Genomic DNA, 25,997 nt, shown 5'->3' on the forward strand with positions numbered 1-25,997 from the left:
GATCGAAGCTCAAACACCGAGAAGGACGCCTGCGAAAGCCGTGAGATGGAGATTGTCAGAGGTTGGGAGGTGCAGGCGTCTGTACAACTCCGAATTTGTGAGCTCGGAGCAGGGTGTATGACATGTCAGCCCGGACAATCAACCAAATTCCTCAATCTGCTCGATGACAGCCCCATCACTTCTGTGATTGTAGAGATTTTTGTAGTATAAGTTTGACAGCTCGAACGCTCGGCTCCGGAAGAGCTGCAGGGAGGATTTAAAAGGATGATCGCGATGAGTTGCTGCTATGTGTGCTCTGCTTTGAGAGTCCGCCTTCGGCGTGGGCAGCGACACCGACTGGAGGACTTCGTCGGCGTGCTGATCGTGTTGCTGCATCCATTTGTTGTTTCGTGTGCATATGCATCATTCGAGAATATGAAGTCATTGCCGCAATAGGGTCAGACTCGTAGTTGAGACTCTGGTGAGGGCTGGTGAGGTATTCAACGGCGGAAGGCATGGTTGGTGATGATATGGAAGCGTTTGAGAGCCTTCTGATAATTGTTATGTGGAATCTGCAGAGTTCAACACAGAGTTGAGATTGCTCGAGCTCGAACAGACCGCTAAAGTATCTTGGAGATGTTGCTGGATCTGGGCTAGAGGTGTCAAAAGGGGAATGCTGGCAGTATGGTTATATATTTCGCAGAGACTATTCAGCACACCAGGCTGAACCACCATTGGGGAGAAAGAGAGAACAATGACCAACGAAATGGGGGCAAAGTCAAGGCCTGGAGCCGGAGGAATGGCGTATGGCATGTCCAATGGGCGTTGTGAGACTTCTGGAGAGGTTATGCAGGTTGCCGTCAGTGGGACAAAGCTGAGTGGTCATCTGGCGAACTAGATTTCAATGGTATGGTGATCAAACGGCAGAGGTGGCCTTCGATCCCCAGCGAAAATGAAGATTCCCGCGACCAAACCGACCAGACCGTGGGCATCGAGCAAATGGTCACAGAGAACGCTGTTCGCAGGTGGAGAACGACCCTGCTGATCAGTCGAGAGCAGAGTCTTCAAGGGTCTGGTGGTTGAGGCATGCAATATGATCACATCTCGCATTCGACCGGCATGAGTGAAAAATGTGGATCGCGAGGGAGGCTCTAGACTCAGCGCTTTTCTGCCGAGGGATTCTCGTCGTTAGGGACTCAAGATAATCATGTCGGGGATTTTATTGAAGATTGATCGTCGTGAGGGGAGATGCTGTCGCGGAGAGTTTGCCTACCTGTCCAGTCGACAACGGTAAGACGAGTAAAGGACTGCAGGCTAGATTGTACAGAAATCAACGCGGAAACAAGAAAAAGGTGTCAGGCACAAGTTCTTTTCCATTTTTCGTTAATGTGTAGGAGAGGTTCGTGGCACTCGTCGTGATAGCTGATGATGCTGGCGTCTGGCATAGGGGGGAGAGCCGACGACCCTCTCTGCCTTCTCGCCGTGTCAGTGGAAGCGATGACGTCGGACAAGCATCGGAATGGAGCCCCAGCCTTGCGTCTGCCAAGCCCGCTACCATCTTACTAGTCCTAATGCGGTATCAGGGCATAAACCATGGCAACCACCGTTTCTGCTCAGGTCCTTGAGTGGTCCGCATCGGTGTACTCGATAGCTGCGCCTCGTTCTCTGTCGTGAGATAGAACTGAATCCCCCCGTCATAAACAATCGCACGACCATCCTAGCACTCATGAGTCTGCCAGTCAAAGATATATCTCCCCCTTGTCCAATCGAAGTCTCCAATATTTATGGTTTCTGCAGGGAAAGGTCGTGGATTACCAGGGGCCCGTCGGATTCAACTATGCGAGGCATACCTGATCCTACTCAAATCCAGGCCACAGGCAATGGCTCATTTGTGGATGACCCGTCAAGACCCGGCATGTTCGTAACACGCTAACGGCTATCGCGTCCGCTGCCTCCTCGGAATGAGAGATGTCAGTATGGGTTCCGAGTCGATGCTCCTTCTGACGGCACTTATTCCACAGTCAATCAGGCAGAGCTGGTTGTGTGCTCGTGGCTGGGGTCGTTGATGGTTTAGTGGGTGTGAAGGAGACGTCTCTGAGGTCACTGTACCCTGTTATCCTGTATGGGAAGATGGAGAAAGACGGTCTGAATAGTCCACCAAGCATGGAACAAGCTTCAACAGAGGCAGTGGGCAATCCATCAGCGCCCATTTCCATACTGGTTTTGTGCACCGGGATAGTGGGCCCATCCGTCGGGCGGAGGGGCAAAGGTTGGCGGCGGCGGAGGATGAGGAGTGAAGGGAATATTCTGGTATCCAGTGTGGCCTTGGGGAAGCGGTGGAGGCGGAGGAGGAGGCCACGGACCAACCCATTGGGGAGGTCTCGGAGGAGGTACAGGCATACCGGTAGGTGGTAGGGGCAGAGGTGGAAACGACATTCCCAGAGCAGGCGGAGGTGGAGGAATCGGCGCGATGTTCGAATTGATGTGAGCCGTTGATGGGTCAAACCTCGATGATTGCTCGTGTCGCGGATAATGATCTTCAGGTGAATAGGGGCGGCTTCCCGACCGTGACCGACCGCGGCTTCCACTCCATCGTCTCCCTGGTCTGTCTGAGGCGCGTCTGCGAGGTGACCTGCTGTACGACCTTGAGGATCTGGAATGTCCGTTGGTCGAATTGCTGCGACGCCTGCGCTTATGAGGTGTTGCACTTCGACTGCGATCCGAGCTTCTTGATCTCGTCCGTCGAGAGGAGTCATCAGAACCCCTCCTGGCACGTTTCTTCATCTTGTCACAAAAGGACCGGGACCATCCATAATATGTATCGCCGACCAGATCTCCGGCCTCATCATGGTATGAGATCTGACCCATTTCGTCAATCTCCGGAGACAATCCAGACTCTTCGAGCTTGGGAAGAGTGTTCTCAATGCCCTTGACATCGTTCAAAAAGTCTTTCAGTGCATTGACTAGACTCTCATCAGCGGGGCCAGCGGAAAACTGGAGTGCCCGGACCTCGTCAGGCCGTATTGGCTGTGAACTGTTCGGGATAATGTGGCGCATCAGAGTACCTGCTGGGAGATCGTAGAACGGCGATGAAGGGTCGCCGTGTGTCGGGGGAATGAGGTATGGGAGCTCAGTATCTCTCTCTTTGCGCTGGACGTCTGGTTCAAGCGTCGGTTTCGTCTCAGTGGTTGTGCCTGCTAAGACATCGTGCAGTTGATTGGTAACATGTCTGCCAAAGTACTCCTCTTCTTTCCATAGTTGGATCAAATCAGACAGCCGCCTCCGCACGCGTGTCTTGGCGTCCGAAGAGCCGAATTGGACGAGATCAGCCAGGAATGGCTCGAGAGATTGTGAAAGGTTGTTGCGAAGGGTGAAATCGGCTTCATGGTATTTGGCATGGTGGAGAAGGTCATTTAACAAATAGAGGATATGAAGTCGCCGACGCGAGGCTCTTGTGAGTATTGCTTCTTCTGGCTGAGTCGCAAGGTGTCTGGATATTGCGACCAAATATTTCCCTAACGCGGTAGTCCTTGCCGCAGAGACGACGACATTTTCCAACAGCCATTGTTTACATGTCTAAAATTCTTCAGTCAATCCACCTCCATTGTTTGCGTCATTCTTGAGTTTCCCAGACCTGTATATTGCGACTCGAGCATTGAGTGAGGGTAGCCTCGAAGGCGTTGTGAAAGTTGGGAAGGTCATCGCGGGCAACCTTTGTGACGTCGGGGCGCAGGAGAGAGGCGCCAAAGGAGGCTTTGGCAAGAGAGATGTGGTGAGCAGCCATTTGAGTTATACAAGAAGCGGAATCGATAGTTTTGACATTTGTTCTTTAAGTTGTTCGGTTTCCGAGACGTCTACCCAGTACATGGTAACCGAACCGGCATGAACATGTTTGAAAAGGTTGACAAGGCTGCGCAAGCGGGACTCTAGCCACATCAGCCACATCAGCTGCAGTCACGTGTATCCACGCCACACTGCTCAGCTTCTTCATACAGGGTCTTTTCGGATAAGGCTGAAGAACATCTCTTTGTCTTCCAGCACGCCACCCGCGCCACCCACGCCACCCACGCCACCTGCTTGTGATCGTCCTATGAGATAGAGGTGCTTTAAAATACTCGGACATGATAGGCCAACGCTGTCGGGCTGCTCTCCTGCCATTCCAGGCGAGTTGGTTTCCGGCACGCTTTCCGTGTGTATTTCGGATTCTCGGTATACCCCTTCAGTACCACCCGCTGCCTACTCCTACTGCCTAATGATTCCCGCAAGCCCTCTCGCTCAGCTGAGGGCCCGCTCCCATCTTACAAACAATAGACAAATTCACTGGACGGTAGCATTTGAAGTATGGGTGTCTCAGGCCACTGACCCTGCAACCTGATGCCCAACAGGCGTTTTGTTCTCCGTACCTGGCATCCCCATCCTCCAGCAGCATCATTTCTATTGCTCAGCACGCAATCGCCTCCTGTTACTCCGTACTAGTACCTTGCAACTTTGTTCCTGCGGATTCGGCGCCTGACTGTGAGTCCCAAGGTCCTCAACATTAGCCTTTGCCTACCACCTCTTGACGCCTTTTGATCCCACACTCAGTGGCCCCTTTAAAACATCCCGCTTCCCCCTCTCCTCGGTTTCCCTGAGATTCTTCTGCATTGTACGGAGTGCAAAGATCTAAACGGAGTATTCCTATACCTATTTCCAAGCGGGACGTTTCCGCAGTTGACTCTCCTCTATTTTGGATCTCCCTTCCCCGACACCTCCCTACAATTCGCGTTCTTCGTTGTATAAACGCCCTACTTCTAGACGCACAGTCATGAGTCTCGCAGGCACAGTCACCAGCACCCTCACACAAACGGCGGTTCGCCATTTCTCAGCGCAAGCACCCAAGCCGGCCACGAGATTACAATCGGCCGTCGCAGGGACTCTAATAACGTCGGCGGTCCTTTTACCTTTTGTCCCTCCTGCAATTGAGTCGAAGCGCGAACGGGACTCAGGACACCCAAATGCCTCCAGAAAGCACTATGCACCCCTTTGCTGCCATGCATGATGGGAATGTATTGGCGAATTTGGATTGAATGAAGCATGGTGTCGGCGTTAATGTCACTTGGTACACCTGAGGCGTTTGGAAAGGATTGGGGGAGCGGTCAGCATAATACCCGTATCATGGTCATGGATGGAATAACAGGAGTAACAAAGATTGAACCGCGACTTTCGACTTGGAGGAATTTAGTCATGAATGTACACAGCAAATCAATACCAGGGGCCTACCCATACACAATATCTCAGGCATTGACAGCACATCTTGTCCTTCTCTTTAATATCCTCAACTTAGTCTATCCCCTTTCTTGCTTCGGTAGGGCTCCGCTGCTTCGTACTTGCTCTTCTCTCGTACTCTCTGTTCGCCGTCGACCGGGGCATGTCCAACGGGTGCAGCATCTTCGCTTATCTCGCTGCTCGGACTGCCCGCGTGATCCAATCCTTTGGAGCTTTGTGATCCAGTAAAGGCATCTGCCTGGTCGATTATTTTGGTCTTCGGCTTCGAGGTAGGAGGTTTTTTATTGAAAGTAATATGTGAATCCTCTAGACGCTGCATACGAGCTTTTCTCTGCTGCTCTGCCTCATATCTAGCAGCTCGGTCGGCGTTGATCGATCTCTTAGCGAAGTAATAGGCGCCTCCACCGGCGACACAGAGCACCCCCCAGCCGATCCTATGAGAGATAGTCTGTTAGCAAGCTTCCATCAATTACTCGTAGTCCAGAGCAATAACCCGGGACACTCAAAGTAGTGAGTACTCCAGCACAGGGCTCAAAGACCATACCAAGTCGACCTTATCTGCGTACAGGATCAGCCATTAGAGTCAAACCGCTCATGTAGAGAATCTACCCACAGTATTCATCTCGACCAGAGTTACGTTTCCATGCCAGAAGCAAGAGTGGAAGGACAGGTGAACGCGAGTTTATTAAAGCTCGCCTGAGAAAAACTCGGGCGGGAACTCGGGGACCAAAGCGCAGAATTGTTCCCCCAAACTGTGCAAGTTAACGAATAATTTTCGCCAACGGCTGCTATGCGTCACCGTTGCTCTCGCAACCTAGCGCCGCCCGTTGATATATTGTTCCGCATCAGGTGGAAATCAAGCCTGCGACCTCGACGCACTCTTAACCCTTGCCTCATCAATCTTTCCCCCTATTTCTCCCCTGACACTTTGCTCTCTGTGTCCCACTGCTTGTCCTTCGTTTGAGAGCCCTTCGCTGTCTGATGACCGAGCCCTCCTCATCGCGCAGTTTGCCATAACTGATCGCGGCTGCGCTCCGCAGACATGTCACTCAAACGAAAAGCCCTTGCAGAAGCTGCTAATGGTCGATCCTCAAAGCGCTCCACGCCTGCTCCTTCGACGCCCGTAAGCCTTGATAGCGACGACGAATACTTTGAAGGATCGGATGCACGCTCTCAAGAACAAAGTGACAGCGAGCAAGAGCACATTCGAAAGGCCAGAGCAAGGTTGGACTTCAGTTCCTTCCAGGGTACAAAGCACAAACACAAGCCCTCCATCTTTGGGGAAAAGGACTTCTCCTGGCTCTCGTTGAAGCCTGATCACGAGAACAGGCCGCTGTGGATAGACCCAAACGTCTCCGTCGGCTCGAAAAAAGGCCCCAAGATCACCCTCGAGAGCTTCTCTCCGTTGTCTGCCCAGGCCACGGATCTGCTTACTACCATCGCAGAACCCCAGTCGAGACCGTCCTATCTCCACGAATATAGATTCACTGAGCATAGTCTCTATGCCGCCCTATCGGTAGGTCTACGTGGTGAAGATATAATACGTGCTCTAGAAAAGCTGTCCAAAACCCCCGTCCCTGACACCGTGATCGATTTCATCAACCGCCACACCAAAACCTATGGAAAAGTGCGGCTTGTTTTGAGGAACAACAAGTTCTTCGTCGAGTCTGATGAGCGCCCCATCATCGACATGCTCCTCAAAGATCCAGTTATCGGGCCTTGCAAAGCCGTCGGGACCGATGTTCAAGTCGGGAGAATTCAGACAAAGGCGACCGTGATCCAAGGAACCAGTAACGCCAAGGGCATGACACAAGCAGGCCAGGGAAATGTGGAAGTGCCCAGGGATGACCCGGCCAAGGAGAACGAAGCAATGATCGCTGCTCTGAGAGACGAAGAAGATGAAGAGGATGCCTATAAGGAAGCTACCAGCTTCGAAATCGCGCCGAACAAACGTGATACAGTGGCGAAGCAATGTCTAGACATCGGCTATCCCGCTATCTCAGAGTACGACTTCGCTAACGACTTTGAAAACCCGACTCTACCCATTGATTTAAAACCCTCCACTCAGATCCGGCCGTATCAGGAAAAGGCGCTCAGCAAAATGTTTGGTAACGGCCGTGGCAAGAGTGGTATTATCGTCCTTCCTTGTGGCGCTGGGAAGACCCTTGTCGGCATCACCGCAGGGTGCCATATCAAGAAAAGCATTGTCGTTCTCTGCACGAGCGCCATGTCAAGTTATCAATGGGCCAATGAATTCAGGAAATGGTCTGACATCAGAGAAGAGGACATCGCGGTATTTTCTGCCACCGAAAAGAAAAGGTTCAACGGAGATGCAGGTGTGCTGGTCACAACCTATTCCATGATTACTGCTGGTGGGAAGCGGGCCCATGACACCCAGCAGATGATGGAATGGGTGTACGGCAAAGAATGGGGATTGATGCTCCTCGACGAGGTGCATGTGGTTCCCGCCAAAATGTTCAGAAAGGTGGGCGAGAACATTCGCTCCCACTGCAAACTTGGTCTTACGGCCACCTTACTTCGGGAGGACGATAAAATCACCGATCTCAACTTCATCATTGGGCCGAAACTGTACGAAGCTAACTGGATGGAATTGGCCGACCAAGGACACATCGCAAAAGTACAGTGCGCTGAAGTGTGGTGCCCGATGTCAATGGAATTCTATCAAGAATACCAGAACGCAAGCACACGGAAGCAGCCCCTCTTCTACATTATGAATCCCGAAAAGTTCCGTGTCTGCCAGTATCTCATCAATTACCATGAGAACCGAGGCGACAAGATCATTGTGTTCAGTGACAATTTGTTTGCGTTGAGACACTACGCCGAGAACATGAAGAGAGCTTTTATCTACGGTGAAACCAGCAACTATGAACGCTTAGAGATTCTGAACAGGTTTCAGCACGACGACCGCCCGGAATTCAGCACCATATTCTTGTCCAAGATTGGTGATACGTCACTTGACTTGCCGGAAGCAACCTGTCTGATTCAAATCTCGTCCCACTATGGGTCCCGACGTCAAGAAGCACAACGGCTCGGACGTATCTTGCGAGCAAAGCGCCGCAATGACGAAGGCTTCAATGCATTCTTCTATTCTCTTGTCTCCAAAGACACAACCGAGATGGCATACAGTGCAAAGAGGCAGGCATTTCTAGTGGACCAAGGCTATGCCTTCAAAACCATCACACACTTGGCTGGCATGGACAAGATGGACAAGCTTATGTACTCTAGGCCCGAGGAGAGAAACGAGTTGCTTGCGAAGGTCTTGCTTCAGAACGAAACGGCCGCCGACATTGAGAAAGTCGACGACAATATGTGGAGTCATCTCAGTGGAGGTGGATCGGCGAAGGCCAAGGCCCAGAAATTGCAGGTTCGCAGGCAAGCTGGCTTGTTGGCAGATGTCAGTGGTGGCGGTACTATGGCCCCTATGTATCGCGAGCAAGAACGAAGGGGCAAGAAGAGCCAGCAGCCCGAAAGCGAGTGGTTCAGAAAAGAGGCCAGGCGGCGTGAACTCGCAGCCAAGAAGAGAAAGAAGGAAAAAATGGAGGCTGAAAAAGCTTCTGGTCGTGCATAGCATGCATAGATGGAAGAGCCTCTGTTTTCTGGTCTCGTGACAAAATGTGCGCCGGGTTTGTCGGGTACTGTACTGCAGGCTAGGGTTGCTCAATTGAAGCTGACCTCTGCTTTGGGCACAGGAGGTATCATCTTCAATTTGGCCAGGTCTTCAAATACCGCTAACAGTGATTCTGAAGAGTCGACGAAACCGTGCCAGCCCAGTTTCCGAGCTTTGTCTGTCCTGTTTCCCATCTGTCAGTGTCTCTTAACCTTTGCACTGTATCGGGTGCAGACGCGCCGAACAGCTAGGATCACTTACGAGAATACGAGCGGCGCCGCACGACAGACAGTGCCGTCCAAAAAGCCGAACACGCGATCAACGTCCCTCAGCTCCTTCTGTGTCAGCTGATGTTGCTCTGCAATCTCCCTCCATGCTTCCGTTACGCCCTTTCTCTTTGCCCATTCGGCAAAGGTGAATTTTCTGCGTGAGACGCCTTTTCCACCGTAACCACGCGGGTTGAACCGCGTTTCACGTTCGACATGTTCGGCATTTTCGTCGGGGCCTGTCCATTCAATACCATACCAACCTGCAATCCTCGGCCAGGCGGCCTCCCAAGTAAAGGCACTATTATCGCAGGCATTGAACTTTTGGTTCTCCGCTGCTGGGGTCAAGACTGCCCATTCCTCCATATAAGCATTCATCATGGAACTTGACATGCTGCAATACGCCTGCCACGACACAATGTCTGCAGGGAACTCTAGCGGAGTATGCATGTGTCGACAAACAGCGGCATAGACTGCCAAGGGGAAGGCAGCGTTCATTGCCGCGTCTGGGACGGCACCCAGTATCGGTCCAGGCATCAGGATGTTCCATGCCACGCCCTGTTCCCGACAATACTTGAACAGCGCATCTTCCTGGGGGTAATAGAAATTGGGCTCCAACTCGACCCGCGGATCGGATTCTTCCTGCGGCAGCTTGGTCGGGCCCAGATGCACGCCGTAGTTCTTTGCGCCGGTCTGCAGCATGAAGCGTTTCGGCTTTATCTGCGCGAGGACGAGGGCCGAGAGGAAGTTCTCCAGCAACAGGGTGTTGACGCGACACATTTCTTCGGCGTCGCTCCAGAGGCCCTGTCCCGGCTTCGGCTCGACTTGGATGTATGAGAAGAAGAAGACATGGTCGACATGGTCGACGTTGTGGGACTTGAGCACCGCCGCGATCTCTTCGGGTTTCTTCAGGAAATCCACTGCGATGTGTTCTGCGTTTTTGGGCATGCCGCCGGGAACCAGTGGTGGGCGACGACTCAAGCAGATGATGCGCTTCCAGCGCTGTGGAGCCTGAGAAAGAACCCGCAACATATAGTATCCCGATATACCGTTAGCGCCGGTCACGATGGCTGTTAGATCTTTGACATCCGGAGGAAAGGTGGGCAGGGCGTGGTAGATGCCACTGGAGTGGACTTGTTGAGCAGGCGCCATTGTCGAGGAGCTGCTAGCTACAGGAGGCCGAATACCGTTCTTGATCTGAGAGACGCTGTTTCTTGATCGCGAAAGAAACGTCGAGCGGGAGCTCCACAGTATTTTGCTGTGTGTTTTCTGCTGCCTCAGCAGCCAAATAATATAATATAGCAGCCCACTAATTCCGCATATTGAATGCCCGTCGGCTGTTTGCTCGTCTCGGATAACCGAGAGCCTCGCGAGAAGAATGCGGGGAAGTGGAGGAGCAGAAGAACCCCCCATTTTGGCTCCGTTAAAGTTGTGGCAGGCACTGGAATAGGGCTTGGGGAAAGCCATGGTTTCACCTATCCTGCTATGAATACTTGGAGGTAGCGACCAAGGAGCTCTTGCGGTAATTGTGCAGAGTTGGCTGACAACATCCTCGATCGAAAATCCGCCGTGTAGAAGACATCCAAGTCTAGAGATAACGTCAACTGGCAGTGTGAGATGTACATCACCCTCGTGAGACCAATCGGCGCTTGAAATTGGCAGCAGACACGTAGTCTAGAATTCGGCCCTTGACTACAAGAATCAATCGGTTGTGTGAAATCGTGCAAGCTGAAAACCGTGCTGTTTTGGATGCGGCGTATACACTGCGAGAGGGAGGAGATCAGGAGTGTTGAGATTGGCGGGTCTGTCGAGTGTGAAACACCAGGAAGGAAGTGTTGAGTTTGATGGCCGCCATGAGAAAGCGAACTTATGAGCTCTAGGTGACGTGCATTTTCGAGCACGCGGATCGAGAGTCTTCTAGACAATATGTCAGCAGTATTAAGAGACGAATAATCAGGTTTAAGATCGAGGCTCTTTGCGTCTTTTGAGATAGCCAGAATGGCGTAGACTTGGTCTTGGGCATCTCCACACAGGAGTGACTGGTACCACTGTAGGTTGTGAAACAATGATGACCATGTGTACCTGGTTCCAGTTACCAGCCGCGCATGTCTGTCCCACCGTATGCCATACATCGTTTTTTCAACCTCATCCCAAGGTACCTTTTCCTCCAAGTTCCTTCGACCCATGTCACGATACTCCTGAGGAAGGCGGTTTATTGCAAAAAGGATGGGTATAGCAGTGATGGCGTCCCAATCAATTAGTCGGCACCCACAAAGTGTTATGATCTCCTTGTTCAGGAGTTGCTTTTGGACGATCCACAGCCGCTGAGTCCATTCGCCGGAGGCAACGCGCACCAACCATTCCCAGCCTTGCTCGGCGCATCGTTCTGATATTTCGTTTTCGTGATATGACCTGTTGATAGGCAACTCTATATTCGAGCGAAGTCGTTCAGATTTTATATTTCCATCAAAAACTTGGTCCCCAATTTGTTGAAGGCTCCCTGATTCGTGCATTTGTTGCCAAGTACCTTCCGGAACAGTCTAACGTATGGTCTGCAGCAATCGAATTCCTCGATTCTCCTTCACTTCTAGTTCGGCAGGTCCAAGATAGGTAATCACTCGCCTGGATAGAGTATATATCTGATTCATTACCGCAACCTGATCATTCTTTTCCTTCTCATCTCTCTGGTTGATGCAGACTTGATCGATCCAGAAAACGTTGGTTTTTTAAATGTTCGGCGTCTCGCAGGTCAGCCATGGCATTGTTCAGGTTCCTCGTCAAAGGTAGCCATCGGATTGGTCTTCCAAGTTTATCAAGAACAGTGGCCTTCTCGCTTTGGGCTGGACTTCCCCACACATATGAAAGCGCATCGAAACAGCAGGCAGAGGCTGGAACATGTAGAATCCGGATTTCGATGCGCGTCTCAGTTGGACTAAGCCCAAACACACGGATGTCGTCAGAAGAGTTTAAAGGCATGTACTTGTAGCGAGGGAGATTCATTTTGGGGCATGTCCCATGCAAGCACCTTCGCCGGCCAGTCAAAAGTTCTGCTAAGCCTCATACGATAGAGGGCGGCTGCTGAGAAAGAGTAAGAACTGTAAGTGGGTGCCGCCCCCTTAGTATGCATTCTCTTCAATCCCGACCTAGAAGGCGACGATGCCGGGTGACGCTCACCATGGTGAGGAGGCCAGCAGTGTAGTCCAATTATCAGTTAGGGATAGCGGACTGGTTACTGACGCCGCCAGCGAACTAGGTGCTGGGAAATTTCGAAGTTTCAGCCTAACATGGAGAGTTGGTACTCAATAAGCGCGTACCCACATGGATCTTGTCCATTTCTCTCATCCAAGCCTGAGAAAGCTCGTAGAGCGTGCGTTTGGCATCGTCGACATAAACGTTAAGTTTTCGAGGCACTTGGCAGGCAGGTACGAGACGCGTTCGCCGGAGGCGCCGCGGCTCGACTAACTCCGCCAAAGCAGGCAAATATGCCAAGGCTGAGAAGAACAGGTAATAACCCTTCAGACAGCGCCAGTGAAATAATAATATCACTGTGGCATACTTACTGAATTCGTGTGCGCCCGTATCTTTCTCAAATATGACCTTCGTCAAGGCAAGACGTTGACTGAGCTGCTCGGCCCAACGTGTTGGTCCCTATCCCTGGCGCCGAAGGTCGGATATAGCCTTGCCAAGAAAGACAAGGCTGAGGTTGCCTTATCTCCGGCCCGGTTGACACGGATGGTCCTCGCAACTTTTGAAGCCTTCCCTGAGCAGGCAGACCGTGTCTTACGCTCTATATGCGTGGCCCCTCCAGGCTCGAAGACGTCGTGGAGATATATTTTACCGTGCGTACGAAGTTCCTTTAAACCTTCCCCCCCCCACAGCCAAGACATGGTAGACATTGGTCTGGAAATTGCGGTGATTGGGCACTTATCACCGTGCTAGCAGGGCCTCACAGGCCCCGTTAGGAAATCAGGTGCGGTGAATAAAGCCTCGTCCGGGGATTGGGGTCCGAGATCCGTCCGTACACGTATGGACCTAAGTCTTCTCCTTGGAATACTTAGTTGATGGCCGTGCTATCGACACACGGAAGGCGGGGACGTGTGACTTTTATATAAACCTGAAGGCTTTCCGTTCGCAACTCTCACTGACGAGTTATCCACAATCTCCTGGATCGACACAGCTCACACAGTCGCAACACGTCCCGCAACCACAAGAACCCTTTCGATAACTCTAACGTCCAAAAAGCCAACGATTTTACCATAGATTCAGCCTCGAGGGCTTGTAATCATCTCGAATTTCAGCATGACGACTCCCTCCGCACCCCTTCCCCGGTCCGTCCTTGGACGCCATCGGCTTCTGGCCCCCTCGGCGAGCGTCCATGTCAGTCCCCTGTGCTTGGGAGGGATGAATTTTGGCGATGCCTGGTCCAACGTCATGGGCGAGTGTACTAAGGAAACGGCATTCGAGATATTGGACCTCTTCTACGAGATGGGTGGGAATTTTATTGACACGTAAGTTTACCTTCCCTTGGAGCAACTGATGGTCTTACCCTGTGTGGGTCGTCGGATACACTCCGTTCGCCTTTCTTCATTCTGTCGACCTTGCGCGATCGCTTAGTATTGCCTGGGGCGAGGGTGCGCTGACAGAACGTGCCTTGGCTGGTAGGGCAAATAACTACCAAGCTGAACAATCCGAGATCTGGATCGGCGAGTGGCTTGCCCTCCATGGTCCATACAGACGAGACGAGATGGTCCTTGCGACAAAGTATTCCTCGGCATACAAGGTCTTCTCGGAGCCTCAGCTCCAACAATCAAACTTCGGCGCCAACAGCACTAAGTCCCTGGCGCTGAGTGTCGAGGCATCCCTTAAAAAATTGCGAACCACTTACATTGACTTGTTATATGTGCACTACTGGGACTTCACGACCGGAGTGGAAGAGATGATGCAGTCGCTCAATCATCTAGTACAGCAGGGCAAAGTACTGTATTTGGGCATAAGCGATACACCGGCGTGGGTGGTGGCGAAAGCAAACGCGTACGCACGACACCACGGTTTGAGGCCGTTCAGCGTCTACCAGGGGAGGTGGTCGGCCGCGGAACGGGACTTTGAGAGGGACATCATCCCCATGTGTCGGGACGAGGGGATGGGGCTTGCGCCCTGGGGAGCGCTGGGCGGCGGCTACTTCAAGCCCTCGCGGCCGACTGAGGAACAGCAGCAGGGCGGCGGCCGCAACATGGCGTCGGTGCGGACGGGCAAGGAAGCCCAAGTGTCGGTGGTGCTCGAGAAAATCGCGAATGCACGCAATCCCCCGGTTCCGTTGACCTCGATCGCCCTCGCGTACGTCATGCATAAGACGCCCTACGTGACGCCCATCGTGGGTGGTCGCAAACTGTCGCACCTCCGCCAGAACATTGAGGCGCTGACCATCCGTCTGACAGCCGCGGAGATTGACGAGATCGAGTCCGCGTACCCGTTCGACGTCGGCTTCCCCATGAACTTCATCGCGGGGAACAATCCCAAGGGCCCGCGCGGGCCCGAAGATATTTCCTTGACGAAGAGGATGGGGCATTTTGATTTCGTCAAGGGGTTGGAGCCGATCTTGCCGCCAGCCGGAGTAGAACAGTTGAGCGAGGCCGAGAGGGCGAAGGTGTTAGGGTATAGACTGTCCTGAAGCAGGAAGAGATACAGATTGGTGAATAGGTGTGACCAGCCAAAAACTATATATTATGCTGATACGACAATCACCGATAGAAGGAACATCATATCTGTATTCCTCTGGGATAGCTATACGCTTGCGTCCCGTCCACGCGAGATTAAATGTTTCCTTTTCAAATACGACGATGTCCACCCGAGAAGGCCCAAGATCGCGCTAGCAGCCATGCAAGAACCCACAAAGAGCACGACTCCCCGATAATGGTGTCTTACCCAATCATCGTCGTCGTGGTCTCCGACATCGCCATATACCGGCAGCAATGCCGCGCTGATTGGCCCCGATGCAATGACGCTCAATCCGCGTCCCAGCGACATGAAACTGTAGATCATGCTGGCATCGCGCTCGGCAAACACGGTGCCCATGCGGGGCCACAGCGTGAGAAAGCCGCTCGCGGAGCCTCCAAAGAGCAGCGCAAAGACGATCAAAGATGCAAGAGAATTGGCGAAGCCCCAGACTAGAAACGCCGCGAGAGAAGCTATGGCGGTCGAACAGAACACCAGCGTGTGGACGTTGACCTTGTCGGAAAGTCTACCAAATCCGATCTCGCCCAAGACCTGCGCGACGTTGGCAATCGCGAGGACAACTGCGCCTGTCGATGCCGAGTACCCGAGAGCGGTTGTGTAAGAGGGAAGATAGACGAACGGCAAGTAGAAAGCAAACGATTGAAGAAGGTTTGGCACAAGAAAGATGTAGAAGCTCGCGCGGTGATAATAACGGCGTGGCGGCAAGGTGCTGTTGGCTGGTGTGTTCTCATGTAGAACGTCTGTGGACGCCGTCAACTCCTTAACCGACGCGGTCTCAGATCGCAAGCCTTCAGTAACAGAGGATCTTTCCCGGAGGAAAACGATTCCAACTCCAGGAACGACGAAACAGATGGCAGTGACAACGAGGAATGCAGTCTTGATGCCGTGGCGGTTCAAGAGCGAGCTGGCCAGAAACCCCCAAGCCACGCCGAACAGGTCTGTGAAGCCGCAGAGCAGGCCGAACGCGAGACCGCGCCTCTTGACGAACCATGTGTTCATGATGATGAGCGTGGGCATTTCGACGACGAGCAGGCCCACGCCAAACAGCAGCCCTTGCGTGGCGATCATCGATCTGAAATCGTGGCAGAAGGCACTGCTCAGGAGCCCGAGGCACAGGATCCAACCCGGGTAGATGTAGTAGTGACAAGGAATCGTGAAGTTTTGGCAACAGTAAGTGACGGCCGGGGCACCTAGGTAGGCGATGCCTGTGGCGAGGACGCCGATCCAAGACGAGAGGTCGCTGTGAGGGAGGGAGGCTCGATTGCTGTAGTAGTCCTGGAACACGCCAAATGAAAGGCATATGGCTGGAAGGCATTTGTCAGTGTCCATAGACTCCTTAGTAGTGACCAGCAAATTTTTTCGAACGGACCAAAGAGAACGCCTTCAGAAAAGAGTGCAGCCAGTAACGTTCGGTATGCGGTCCAACTTGAATCTGTCTTTGGTATGGAAAGTTGTGTCTTGTCTGAGCGTGGGCGTCTCGTGGGCATTGCTGTCGCTGGATTTTCCGAAATTATCCTGTGTTTTTTAGGCAGTGGAAGCAGAGATGTCCCGGCTTCCATCGGACCAACAACCTTTTCTTTGAGAGTCCATAAATTCAGACATCTGCCTCTCCCGAAAAGTCCAACAGAGGGGAGACCAAACAGGGCTAGAAGGTCAATATATCATACAAAACTGCAGCTTAGCTTACCCCTTGTCGAAAGGTCTCGGGTGTCCCGAACATCTTGCCATTTAGGCGCAGCAAAGTATCTCACAACAGGTATGAACCCCTGCATAATCAACATGTCAACAGATCCGGCAAGCGTTGATGAAGTTGGAAGCCGGGCCGGACATTGCAGCCCTGAATGTGAATGTATTGGGCGTCGACAATCGAGACCAGCGACCCACACGCATCGGTTTCTGATGGGGGAACAACAAACAATGTGTCATAGCGTTCTCCTCAGCCTTGACTCTCGCTCAGGCAGCCTCGTGAAGCTGATGCCCGAAACCTGATGTATGGTGGACACCGGGGACCAGGGTCTGGAACTAGGGCTGAAGGAAAGCGGCTGGGTCGCTGGAGCTGAAAATGGGCTGGGCTTCTACCCAGTACCACTAGGGCCACACTGATTGGAGCGGGCAACAGCCAGTCGAAAAGGACCAGCAAGTGGGGAGCTCTCCACGCATTATTGCAGGTGGGTACCCTCGTATTGAGAACGGTTTCCTATTCCGATTCACACGTCCAAATTGAAAATCCCATGCCACAGGAAGATGTTTCACGTCTCTCTTACTTACGTGAAAATCTTGGCTTGATCGGCATGTGTTCTCGCTGCGCAGACGAATATCAGTGTTGAACACTGCAGTCGCGTACGAGGTACCCAATACTGAGTACTTGCTCGCGTTCATGAAGCCCGGGAAGATGTATATTGAGTCATTCAAGGTAGTTCTTCAATGGGGGGATAAGCTCGCAAGTGCCAGTTCTATTCCTTAGAGCTTCTGGCGGTCACTGCTGCCAAAGTGGACCGATTATTAACACTCTCTTGAGACGATGGGAATCAAGCTGACCCGTCATTCTTTCCATCGTGGACCATGTCAGCAGTGATAGCCCCGCAGGCAACTCGTGCCATGTTGAAGCAAGTGTAATTGGGGCCGGATTGTAGAAGCAGCCCTATCGCAATTTTCTTTATTTAGCGGCGAATGAAGGAACAAGTACAGATATTTGGATATATGCAAAAAGGATTTTGCGGAGACTGAAGGAGGTGGATTTAGAAACTCAAGAGGCCGTCCGAGCCGACGTTATCCAGTGAGTGGTAGATGAGTGCGATCTTCAACTTAAGTTTTACAAAGACGAAATGTAGAAGTACGCAAGATATTGCAGAATCCAGTTGACGCATGAAGTCCGCGATGATACCGGTACGACAAGACCAGTGTATGATAAGGACAAATGTTAACTTTTAAATCGAGATTGCTTCGGTGAAAGCTTCTTGAGCTTTCGGAACCATGACCGTATCTGACTCTCGCGGACCTTGTATAAGTTACGAGGGCCTGAAGTCTATGAAGCCAGGAGAAAGTCGAAGGATGCAGAGGACGGTTTCGGCCGACTAGCACGCTACATTAGCCGTCTAGGTGCAATGCTTTCATCTATAAATCCTGTTGTCAGAGAGATGACTGTAGTTCCAGAAGATTCGCACGATACCCCGCAGGGCCCGACAGGTGACGATCGATCAAGACTATACAAGCCCCAATGAGATTGTGTGGGCAGTTTACAAAGAGTCTACATTCTCAAAATCCACCTGAGATTCAATTGGCGGCTCACACTATTGTTGACCTCAACCCCCCTCTGAATCGCGAGACACGTGCTCATCTCGCTTCTCGAAAAAACCATTGCGACCAGGGTTCATGCCGAACTGAAGATTGCCGACGAATTCAGTCGTCGACATGGACATTCGTTTGTGGACAATGACAAGTACATTGGGCGTGGCAAACCCGCCTGTTACTTCTGCGACAATTGGATCCAAGGTCACAAGCACGAGTACCTTCCCATCAGCAACCCACCGGAAGATTATTTTGGGTTGCCGCGGGCCGGATAGCGACATCAAGAAGCCAGAGCGGCTGTTTTGAAGGAAATGTATGCTAAAATGTGTGGAAGACTCGGTCAAGACATACTGGATTTTCTTCTAAATCTGCGATAGGGAGACGCACATCATAGACACCACTCTACGTCGACCGAAGATTCAAGCTGTGTACCAAGTCAAATCTCAACGAGGCAATTCGAATCATGATGATGAGGAAGAGGATGTTTGATTCAGACAACCCAAACGCACTGATCAGCATGCATAAACTGTCGAGGTCTCAAGGTTATCCAGCAGATGTCTCTACTTCTCTTACCACAAATACGTCCATGCTAGGGGCCACGCCAATTCACCGATCCAGGAAGGGCAACGTTGCGTATGTCATTGTGTGGCTGTCGCGTGGTTTGCGGCACTGTCTGGGCGTGCTGCTTGCATTCTCCTTCTGTGATGTTCCGGTGTTGTTGGACATTCTTGAGCCTAATTCAGACCAGGACGACAGGGCCCGATGGACTTTTTGATGTGGAAATAATCTCCGATTTCCTGAACGAGAATTCTGCTTTGAACGGCAACGTCTTCGAGTTCTCTGTTTTCACATGCCATTGGCTGTATAAGCCTCCTGAATAAACCTCGCCCACTTCAAACTCTGCGCGAAGTCCAAGTACTTCTCGGTCTTACCCTTCGCGAAGGCCTCATAGAGCCTGGCCACGTTATCCGCCGGAGCTTTCAATTCCAGTTTGTAGGCAACATCATCCTTTACATTTTCCTCCAACACTTGACCCAAATCCACGTCCTCGACTTTATTGGTCACGAAATCATGCACTTGCACCTTGATGGCGCCGCTCATCCAGAGCATTTCGTTTCCGCTGACCCGGATTTCGCCCCTGGTGCAATAGATGCGCCAATCGAAAGCCGGAGTGTCCTTGAACTGCGGACCGCCGCGAACCTGGAAGTTGAATGGGACGTCGCCGATGAGAGTGCCGTGGACGAGAACGTGGTCCGGCGCGCTGTTGGGGACCGATGACTCGATGACATTGAAAGCGTTGTCCGTCAGGGCGAGGGCGGGGCGTTTGTTCCTGAGGAGGATGTTGTGGGTTTCAATTTCACCAAGTGCGGCGGTCAAAGTATCAATCACTGGAGGAGGAAAAGCCGTCAGCTTGCGCCCATGACATTGCAGGTGTTCTGTGGCGGGACGGCAAGACACTCACTGTGGATGGCTGTAATGGTAAATATGTTCCCTCCAGATTTGATATCCGCCAGGTAAGCAATCTCCTTGGGAATCACCAGACCGCCAAAGAAGGAGTAAATCATCATGGAAGTACTGAGAAGATCTCCCAATTGACCTGTCGCATTGCCGATAAACTTCCTTACGGCATGGACATAAGCACCGGTGCGACCTTGCAAGCCAACAATGGTTCTGATCTTCTTCTGCTCCGCCAAGTCGGCCAGTTCCTGCATTTGGCTCAGGTTCGAGGCCAATGGCCATTCACAGAAGACCATCTTACCGGCGATCAAGGCAGGCTTGATGAGCCTGTAATGTTGCATGACGTTGACGGAACAGACGACCATATCGACATTGTCGTCGTTGGCCAGTGATTCGGGGTCGCCGTATGTGCGAACCTTGCTGATGTCCAGGCCATGCAGCTCAGCAGCCTTCTTCGCCGATTCTAGAGATGAGTTGCACAGTGCAGTGATGGTATAGTCTGGCGAGTGCACCAAGTATGGCAGGTGGCCCTGCTTGCCCCACGCTCCGGCCAAATGGATGTTTTCATGTGAGCTGAGGCCGATGAAGCCGACTCGAATTGGCTTCGACATGACGATGACTGTGTGGTATGGAGGCAAATGTCCTATTTACATTTTCGTTGTGAAAGGCGCGGATATATAAAACCATGGCTTTATTAGGTGAGCAATAGTGTGCCGAAACAGCGTTTTGAGAATGCGAATTCGGCCGAATCCCCGAAAATCAGGCAGGCCATTTACCCCAGCTTGACGGACGAATTTCTTCTTTACCGAACTGGAACTGGATAAGTGTCGTGGAAGCGAAGAAACATAATGGTGCAATTGGCCGGCGTTTGCCGGAAGCCAGGGCGAGCCAGGTGCATGGATGCGTGATGGCGTGGCACTCAGGGGCCTCCCAGCAAGCCCTTTATACATGGTATAGCATATTTGGATATCTCACATATCTGTCACTCCATCGTGTAATGCATAGCTATCTGAAAATATCTCTTCGATTCGAAGGAAAATTCGTCCGTCTGTAGCTGGGAGCCTTGCATCTCCAAATTTCGCTTCTTGACAACCTCAGTCTCCGAGTATACCTGTCATTCTACCCTTTGATCACTTGTGTATCTTTAACCTCGCCGTCTCAAGACGACTGTTGCTGCAGAATGTTTGGTTTCAAGCTCAGGCCGCAGCCATAGCATTCTAAAATCTTCGGACAGGCTCGGGTTGAGCGTTACGACATAATTTCAGTGTTGCAAACTGAGTGTACTGCGAGCAGATACAGAACCCTGAAAACGAGGGAAACTCATCTAAACCATCCAACAACGATATGTGTGCAGATGGTTCAGAGCCAACTGCCCTCCTAAGCAGAGGCTCTCGACCACCTGATTCCGGGCTATGGCCTTCCCCTTTCCCCTAGCACGCCCAGCCACGCCATAGCACGCCTCACGCAAGCATCTCACCAGCCGTCAATCCAGTGTCATTTCCTCTGCCGGCCATCCCGAATCGTGGTGATCTTAGGATACGTTGTCACGTCTTCTTCGTACACAGGAAGCTGCGAAGGTTCTTCTGTCAAGGTGACCTCATTAGTGACCACAAACACCTTGAGATTGGTGACCTGACTTCGATCTTCCCCAATTGACCCACCGAGCTGCGTTGTGTGTCTGGTTAGTTCTTTCCTGGTTCGTGGGATTTAAGCAAAAGAAGAGGGGGGACCATTACCTTTGCGACTCGCCAATAGAGATTTTTGGTCAAAATAGGGCTTGACAATCTCCATCGACAGATCGTCTTTCCACAACTGTTGTACGAGAGGTTGAGTTGTGGACCTGTCTGGTTGATTGTGTTCTGTCCCCCTGGCTATTCAGAGAGACTCTGCGTGTTTATATATACATTGGCCTGTAACCACAAGAGCATTCCTGAAACTTCCTACTCCGTCGCCATCCTGTCACAGAACTGCAGGAACAACGAGGTTGAGGCAGTTTGCGCAGTTGGTGAAGCGTCTAGCGTCTCAGGTGGTTTGGCCCAATGATGCTCTCGCGACTCTGTCAACAACAACCCAGGTGTCTTTGCCGCATTCTCCCTTGTGGAGCGCTTACCTAATAGCAACTCAGGGGTCGATATTCCCATAAATGTGTTAAAAAACTTGCGTTCGGCACTTGGCGCTAAACTTACGTGTGGTCTGAGTCGATTTATTAGTAAGTATCAAGTGATTAGTTTTGGGTGCTACTTACGCAGCCAGAAAATGGGGTCGAAAGCAGACACGGGTACGTTAGCGATATAGCCACCAGAACCACCGAGGCCGCTGGTCAAGTTGCGGTTTGTGTTGTGGGCATCTTCATATCTTCCCCAGCTTGCAGCACCGTCAACGATGTTGCCCTTTGTATGCTGAGGCATGCGATTGCTTCTGAGAGCAGGGAAGGCATGATAAGCAAACAGAACGTATGCTGTACGTGTTGTCAAGTTCTGCTCGGGTTCAAGACGCGGCAGTGGTCCGGAAGGGTCATTGAAAAAGGCATTCGTGTCGTGCATGATACTATCATCGGGGCTGTTGGGGCCAGGGTATCGCACTGCATTCTAGTAAGGTGACCCATCTTTGCTGATCATCTTTCAGAATTTAACCTAGGACTGTACGTAACAGATCTAGAGTACCTATTGTAATCTCGTCCTAGGGAACTTCTGGAAACTTGTTTGCGTACAAGGGTTTGCTTTTGTCCACGGCTTCTAGCGGTACGATCAAAGGGTGGGTGCAGAAGCCTCCAAACGAGTCTTGGTATTGGCTTTGGGATGGTGTTTTTGTTCCACTCCTCTTAGAGCCAAGTGGTATACGAAAGCGTGTGAATACCTTCAACATCAGCAATCACGGTAAAGTGGGCTGTAGGCTCCCTCTATCAGTAATTTGATAGTAAGACAGCGGGTCGTCTTTTGTCCACGGCTTCGAATGCCTCGAAGCCTTTGAAGTATAGCTCCCTAATCTCTTCCGAAAATCCCTTTCCACCAATCCATTGACGATTTGGAATACTGCCCAATTGGCGTTAGCATGGGACAACCAACCAGAATTTTGCAGCTGCCGTACTGCTATCAGTGACTTTGACGCGGGTAGCTAGGAATTTGTTTCATTTATCGCTGGTTTGGGTCTCCATGGTGTTGATGGGGTTCAGCGACCAATCTTCCTTTCCAAGCAAGCTGAAGACTTCTGAGCTTCATCAGAAGGTGGCACACGGAGCGATTTATATAGCTCTCTTCTGACGCAACCATAACGGGCTCGATACTTGACCAACTTTTTCCGTTCTCGTGTCGAGCAGGCTTGGTCACCAGACTCCTCCCAGGACCTGGCGAGTTGCGAACGGTAGCTGACTAAAACCGAGTATGGCTATAATATCACAAAGAACCTGTGAGCTCCTTCTAATGAACCTTGCGCGAAATGGAGACTCATGTTGATAACCCTGGCTAGCTGACTAGGTTGCGGCACCAGTTTAGAATATCACGAGAACACAACCTGCATGGGGTACGGGCAGCTGGAAGATTGATCTTCATGGTAGTGGAACTTGTTGAACATGCAAATGACCTCTGTCGTCTTATGAACCCGAAAATGGTTTCCCACAGATGATGCACTGCACAGTTCCGCTAACCATGTGAAAGTGGCGCCAGTTGAAATTCCTTGAATGACGCCAAACAGAGTTTTGCATAACTGAGCTCGCCGCTGAGCGTGACCGTGTTGTGACATCTTTCAATTTGGCACCGCATTTATCATGCCCATCTGACCGCCAGAGAGGAGGCCCATGGATAGATACTTTCAAGTTCGAACGAGAGAGCCATAGGCAGCTGAATGTGAAACCCCCGCGAAGCTGCACACAAATCAGGTTAAGCGAAGCTGAAGATGACTTCAGGCTGCATGAGTTCTGGAACAACGCAGGGATCACTCTCAGGCTGGCCGGAAGTTGGAAAAACTCGTGCCTCTATTCTTTGCCTTCACGCTAAACACTCCGCAGGTCTCAGCTCAGCCAGAGCTGGCAGATAGCATGCATTATTCAACGTCGCCGCGTTGCACACTGGTCGTCGACCTTCCATGTACAGATTTTCTTCATGCACACCGAGGAAATCAGTATTTCAGCGTACACTTACCGAGGACTCCTCAACCCCGTCAAAGATGCAGCCCGTTTCAATCTTGTACGACTTAACAAAGATACCAACTCGGACGTACCTTCCAGCATATTTGGTGTCATCTTTATCCTCCTCTGGCTCTTCCTCCGGCTCTGCCACCGCTTGGGCCAAGACGAGTCCTTTATTCGTATGTGTCGTCTCGTTGTCCCGGGTCTTCATGAGACAGAAGTAGAACAGCTTCGTTGATGAGGAGGGGATATCGATGTCCAGATGGAAATCCTTTGATTTCTCCAGGCTTCCCAGTCCATCGGGTCCTAGTGTCTGTGGGTTGTTGCGTCCGGCCAGCGGCACAAGGAAGCCTGTCAGGGTTATGATCCCCCCCGACACCTCACCTAGTATAGGCTGTTCGATGTCCAAGGGCTCTACAACACATTCAAGGACACGAGAGCAATACAGCACATTGTTGTCCTCTGGCTTTTGCAGGGCAAAGAGATCATACCTTTTCCGCCCCTTGACCGACGCCCACGACCACGTGGGTGCTTTCCAAGGCATGGGTTCAAGATGTCTCTGTCCTGGCGCTGGGGCGTCCATGTTCCGCCACATGAGATCCATCGGGAGGAATTCCTTCCACAGCCCCGCGATGTAAGTCAAGCCCGTGCGCTGCTGGATGACCCCAGCAATGCCGGAGAGGGCCACCAGTCTATCCTTCTCAAACGTCAGGTCGGCCGCGGTATACTCTCGAAACACCCCGTTATGCCACAGCTCGTAGACAAACCTGTTGAGATCATCTCGGTCCCAATCCGTAAATGGCGTAATTAGGGACTCGAATGCCGCTTTGAGTGGATAGACCTCATCGAAGCCGTACTCCTCATTAGGAGACCCGTGCGGCCACGCCTCAGAGGCCTGGAACGAACAGCACTCCCAATGTATCTCAGGACCACCAAAGTACAGAACCCGAGGAGATAAGACGCGTTCCTGTTGGACCCATGCGCGAGTCAAGAGGGATAGGAGGGAATAGTAATACTCTGGGAATGCAGACCAATTTGCAGTGTGATAGCGATGGGCGTAGACTCCTTCTGCTGGATCCACGTCGCTGCTGTGAGTCAATTGACAGGGTCGCTGCATCAAGGGATTCCGGCGGACGAAACATCCACCTTGTCCCGACGTATTCTCTGCTGCGATGTTGCAGGTCGAGTTACCGTAGATGGAGGCCATTTGGGCGGATTGTGATCTCCAGTCATCACTAGAGTCTTGGATGATACACAGCGAGTCAATCCACAGATACTGGTACTCCAGTCTGCGAGTTATCGACAGAGCATCCCTGTGAGTCTTGCTTAACTCGTCGACTGGGATTGATGAATAGAGCTGTTCCATATTGGTCGACAGAAGTTTCAGGAACTTGCCATCCCCCCAGGAGTGGCTGAGCGTAAGGTAGGAAGTATTCAAGGGCAATTTGTTCGTATCCACGATACGAGCCGATTGCAAACTCGGATCCTCGCTGTAGATGCAGATGAGTCTTGCAGGCAGCGTTTTATCCCATACGGCGCTTTGTCTCTTACCGGCGCAGGCCGTATCCTGAGCAATGCAATCACGAAGCCATTTTGCGGCGAGAGAGATGGTGGCGTCGGATTCGGCAGACAAGGCTAGTTGCGCATCAAACTCCTGTTGGATCGGTGCTGTGTGTGGCTCTTTCCACCGAGCATCAGTAGATGGGTCTTGACTGGAAGAGATCAAGCTCTCTTACCGGAAGACATAAGGAGCTGCATTGCTGTATTCGACTTTCTGTCTCCCACACGAAATGTCAGGAGGCGGTGGTTGATGAACGACTTGCCGCCGCCTCTCAGGACGCCGGTCAATGATACTCCCTCATGCTGAAGACGCCGTAATTCCTCCAGCGGCTCAAACCCGGCTTCGGCATGCAACTCGGACCAAATTAGAGCACATAGGTGGCATTGGCCTTCCGAGACACACCGGTCAAGTTCTGGAAAGTCATGGATTCGATATGACTCTTGATATTCACACCCTATAGTGAGAGGCCCACCATCCTTTTGTTCCTGTTCCCACCTCGCGTAATCTTGCGGCAGAGTTCGTAACAAGTTCGATGTAGAGCAGATCTTTTTACACGGAGCGCATAGTTGATGGGGAATCGCTAATGCCTGAATGTCGGTGTAATCCCAGAATCCGGTACTTGGCTTCATTTCCCTTCCGCCCAACTTGGATGTCGGGGGAGCTGGTGACCTTCAGTCACAACTGCAACTGAAAGAA

The 25,997-nt window shown here is 51.8% G+C and overlaps 10 protein-coding genes across 10 annotated transcripts; 2 read left to right on the plus strand and 8 right to left on the minus strand.

Annotated features, from left to right (window-relative positions):
• Positions 1-256: 256 nt before the first annotated feature.
• On the minus strand, positions 257-496 carry Z519_00959 (uncharacterized protein; the record flags this gene model as incomplete). Its single annotated transcript, XM_016758716.1, has 1 exon — positions 257-496. The coding sequence occupies one exon, from the start codon at positions 494-496 to the stop codon at positions 257-259; it is 240 nt and encodes a 79-aa protein (XP_016625965.1).
• A 1,682-nt stretch (positions 497-2,178) lies between these two features.
• Positions 2,179-3,763, minus strand: Z519_00960 (uncharacterized protein; the record flags this gene model as incomplete). Its single annotated transcript, XM_016758717.1, has 2 exons — positions 2,179-3,555; positions 3,614-3,763. 2 exons carry the CDS (start codon positions 3,761-3,763, stop codon positions 2,179-2,181), a joined length of 1,527 nt encoding a protein of 508 aa, XP_016625966.1.
• A 1,530-nt stretch (positions 3,764-5,293) lies between these two features.
• Positions 5,294-5,822, minus strand: Z519_00961 (uncharacterized protein; the record flags this gene model as incomplete). The annotated part of the gene is made up of 2 exons (XM_016758718.1): positions 5,294-5,692; positions 5,811-5,822. 2 exons carry the CDS (start codon positions 5,820-5,822, stop codon positions 5,294-5,296), a joined length of 411 nt encoding a protein of 136 aa, XP_016625967.1.
• A 464-nt stretch (positions 5,823-6,286) lies between these two features.
• Z519_00962 (uncharacterized protein) lies at positions 6,287-8,833 on the plus strand (the record flags this gene model as incomplete). Its single annotated transcript, XM_016758719.1, has 1 exon — positions 6,287-8,833. The coding sequence occupies one exon, from the start codon at positions 6,287-6,289 to the stop codon at positions 8,831-8,833; it is 2,547 nt and encodes an 848-aa protein (XP_016625968.1).
• Positions 8,834-8,922: 89 nt separating this feature from the next.
• Z519_00963 (uncharacterized protein) lies at positions 8,923-10,290 on the minus strand (the record flags this gene model as incomplete). The annotated part of the gene is made up of 2 exons (XM_016758720.1): positions 8,923-9,055; positions 9,134-10,290. The coding sequence occupies 2 exons, from the start codon at positions 10,288-10,290 to the stop codon at positions 8,923-8,925; spliced, it is 1,290 nt and encodes a 429-aa protein (XP_016625969.1).
• A 3,147-nt stretch (positions 10,291-13,437) lies between these two features.
• Z519_00964 (uncharacterized protein) lies at positions 13,438-14,806 on the plus strand (the record flags this gene model as incomplete). The annotated part of the gene is made up of 2 exons (XM_016758721.1): positions 13,438-13,646; positions 13,801-14,806. The coding sequence occupies 2 exons, from the start codon at positions 13,438-13,440 to the stop codon at positions 14,804-14,806; spliced, it is 1,215 nt and encodes a 404-aa protein (XP_016625970.1).
• Positions 14,807-14,919: 113 nt separating this feature from the next.
• Positions 14,920-16,358, minus strand: Z519_00965 (uncharacterized protein; the record flags this gene model as incomplete). Its single annotated transcript, XM_016758722.1, has 2 exons — positions 14,920-16,175; positions 16,241-16,358. 2 exons carry the CDS (start codon positions 16,356-16,358, stop codon positions 14,920-14,922), a joined length of 1,374 nt encoding a protein of 457 aa, XP_016625971.1.
• Positions 16,359-19,005: 2,647 nt separating this feature from the next.
• On the minus strand, positions 19,006-20,228 carry Z519_00966 (uncharacterized protein; the record flags this gene model as incomplete). Its single annotated transcript, XM_016758723.1, has 2 exons — positions 19,006-19,547; positions 19,622-20,228. The coding sequence occupies 2 exons, from the start codon at positions 20,226-20,228 to the stop codon at positions 19,006-19,008; spliced, it is 1,149 nt and encodes a 382-aa protein (XP_016625972.1).
• A 1,571-nt stretch (positions 20,229-21,799) lies between these two features.
• On the minus strand, positions 21,800-22,160 carry Z519_00967 (uncharacterized protein; the record flags this gene model as incomplete). The annotated part of the gene is made up of 2 exons (XM_016758724.1): positions 21,800-21,810; positions 21,863-22,160. The coding sequence occupies 2 exons, from the start codon at positions 22,158-22,160 to the stop codon at positions 21,800-21,802; spliced, it is 309 nt and encodes a 102-aa protein (XP_016625973.1).
• Positions 22,161-23,738: 1,578 nt separating this feature from the next.
• On the minus strand, positions 23,739-25,930 carry Z519_00968 (uncharacterized protein; the record flags this gene model as incomplete). The annotated part of the gene is made up of 2 exons (XM_016758725.1): positions 23,739-25,420; positions 25,477-25,930. 2 exons carry the CDS (start codon positions 25,928-25,930, stop codon positions 23,739-23,741), a joined length of 2,136 nt encoding a protein of 711 aa, XP_016625974.1.
• Positions 25,931-25,997: the final 67 nt, after the last annotated feature.

The sequence above is a fragment of the Cladophialophora bantiana genome (assembly GCF_000835475.1).
Source record: "Cladophialophora bantiana CBS 173.52 unplaced genomic scaffold supercont1.1, whole genome shotgun sequence".
Classification (NCBI taxonomy): Eukaryota; Fungi; Ascomycota; class Eurotiomycetes; order Chaetothyriales; family Herpotrichiellaceae; genus Cladophialophora; species Cladophialophora bantiana.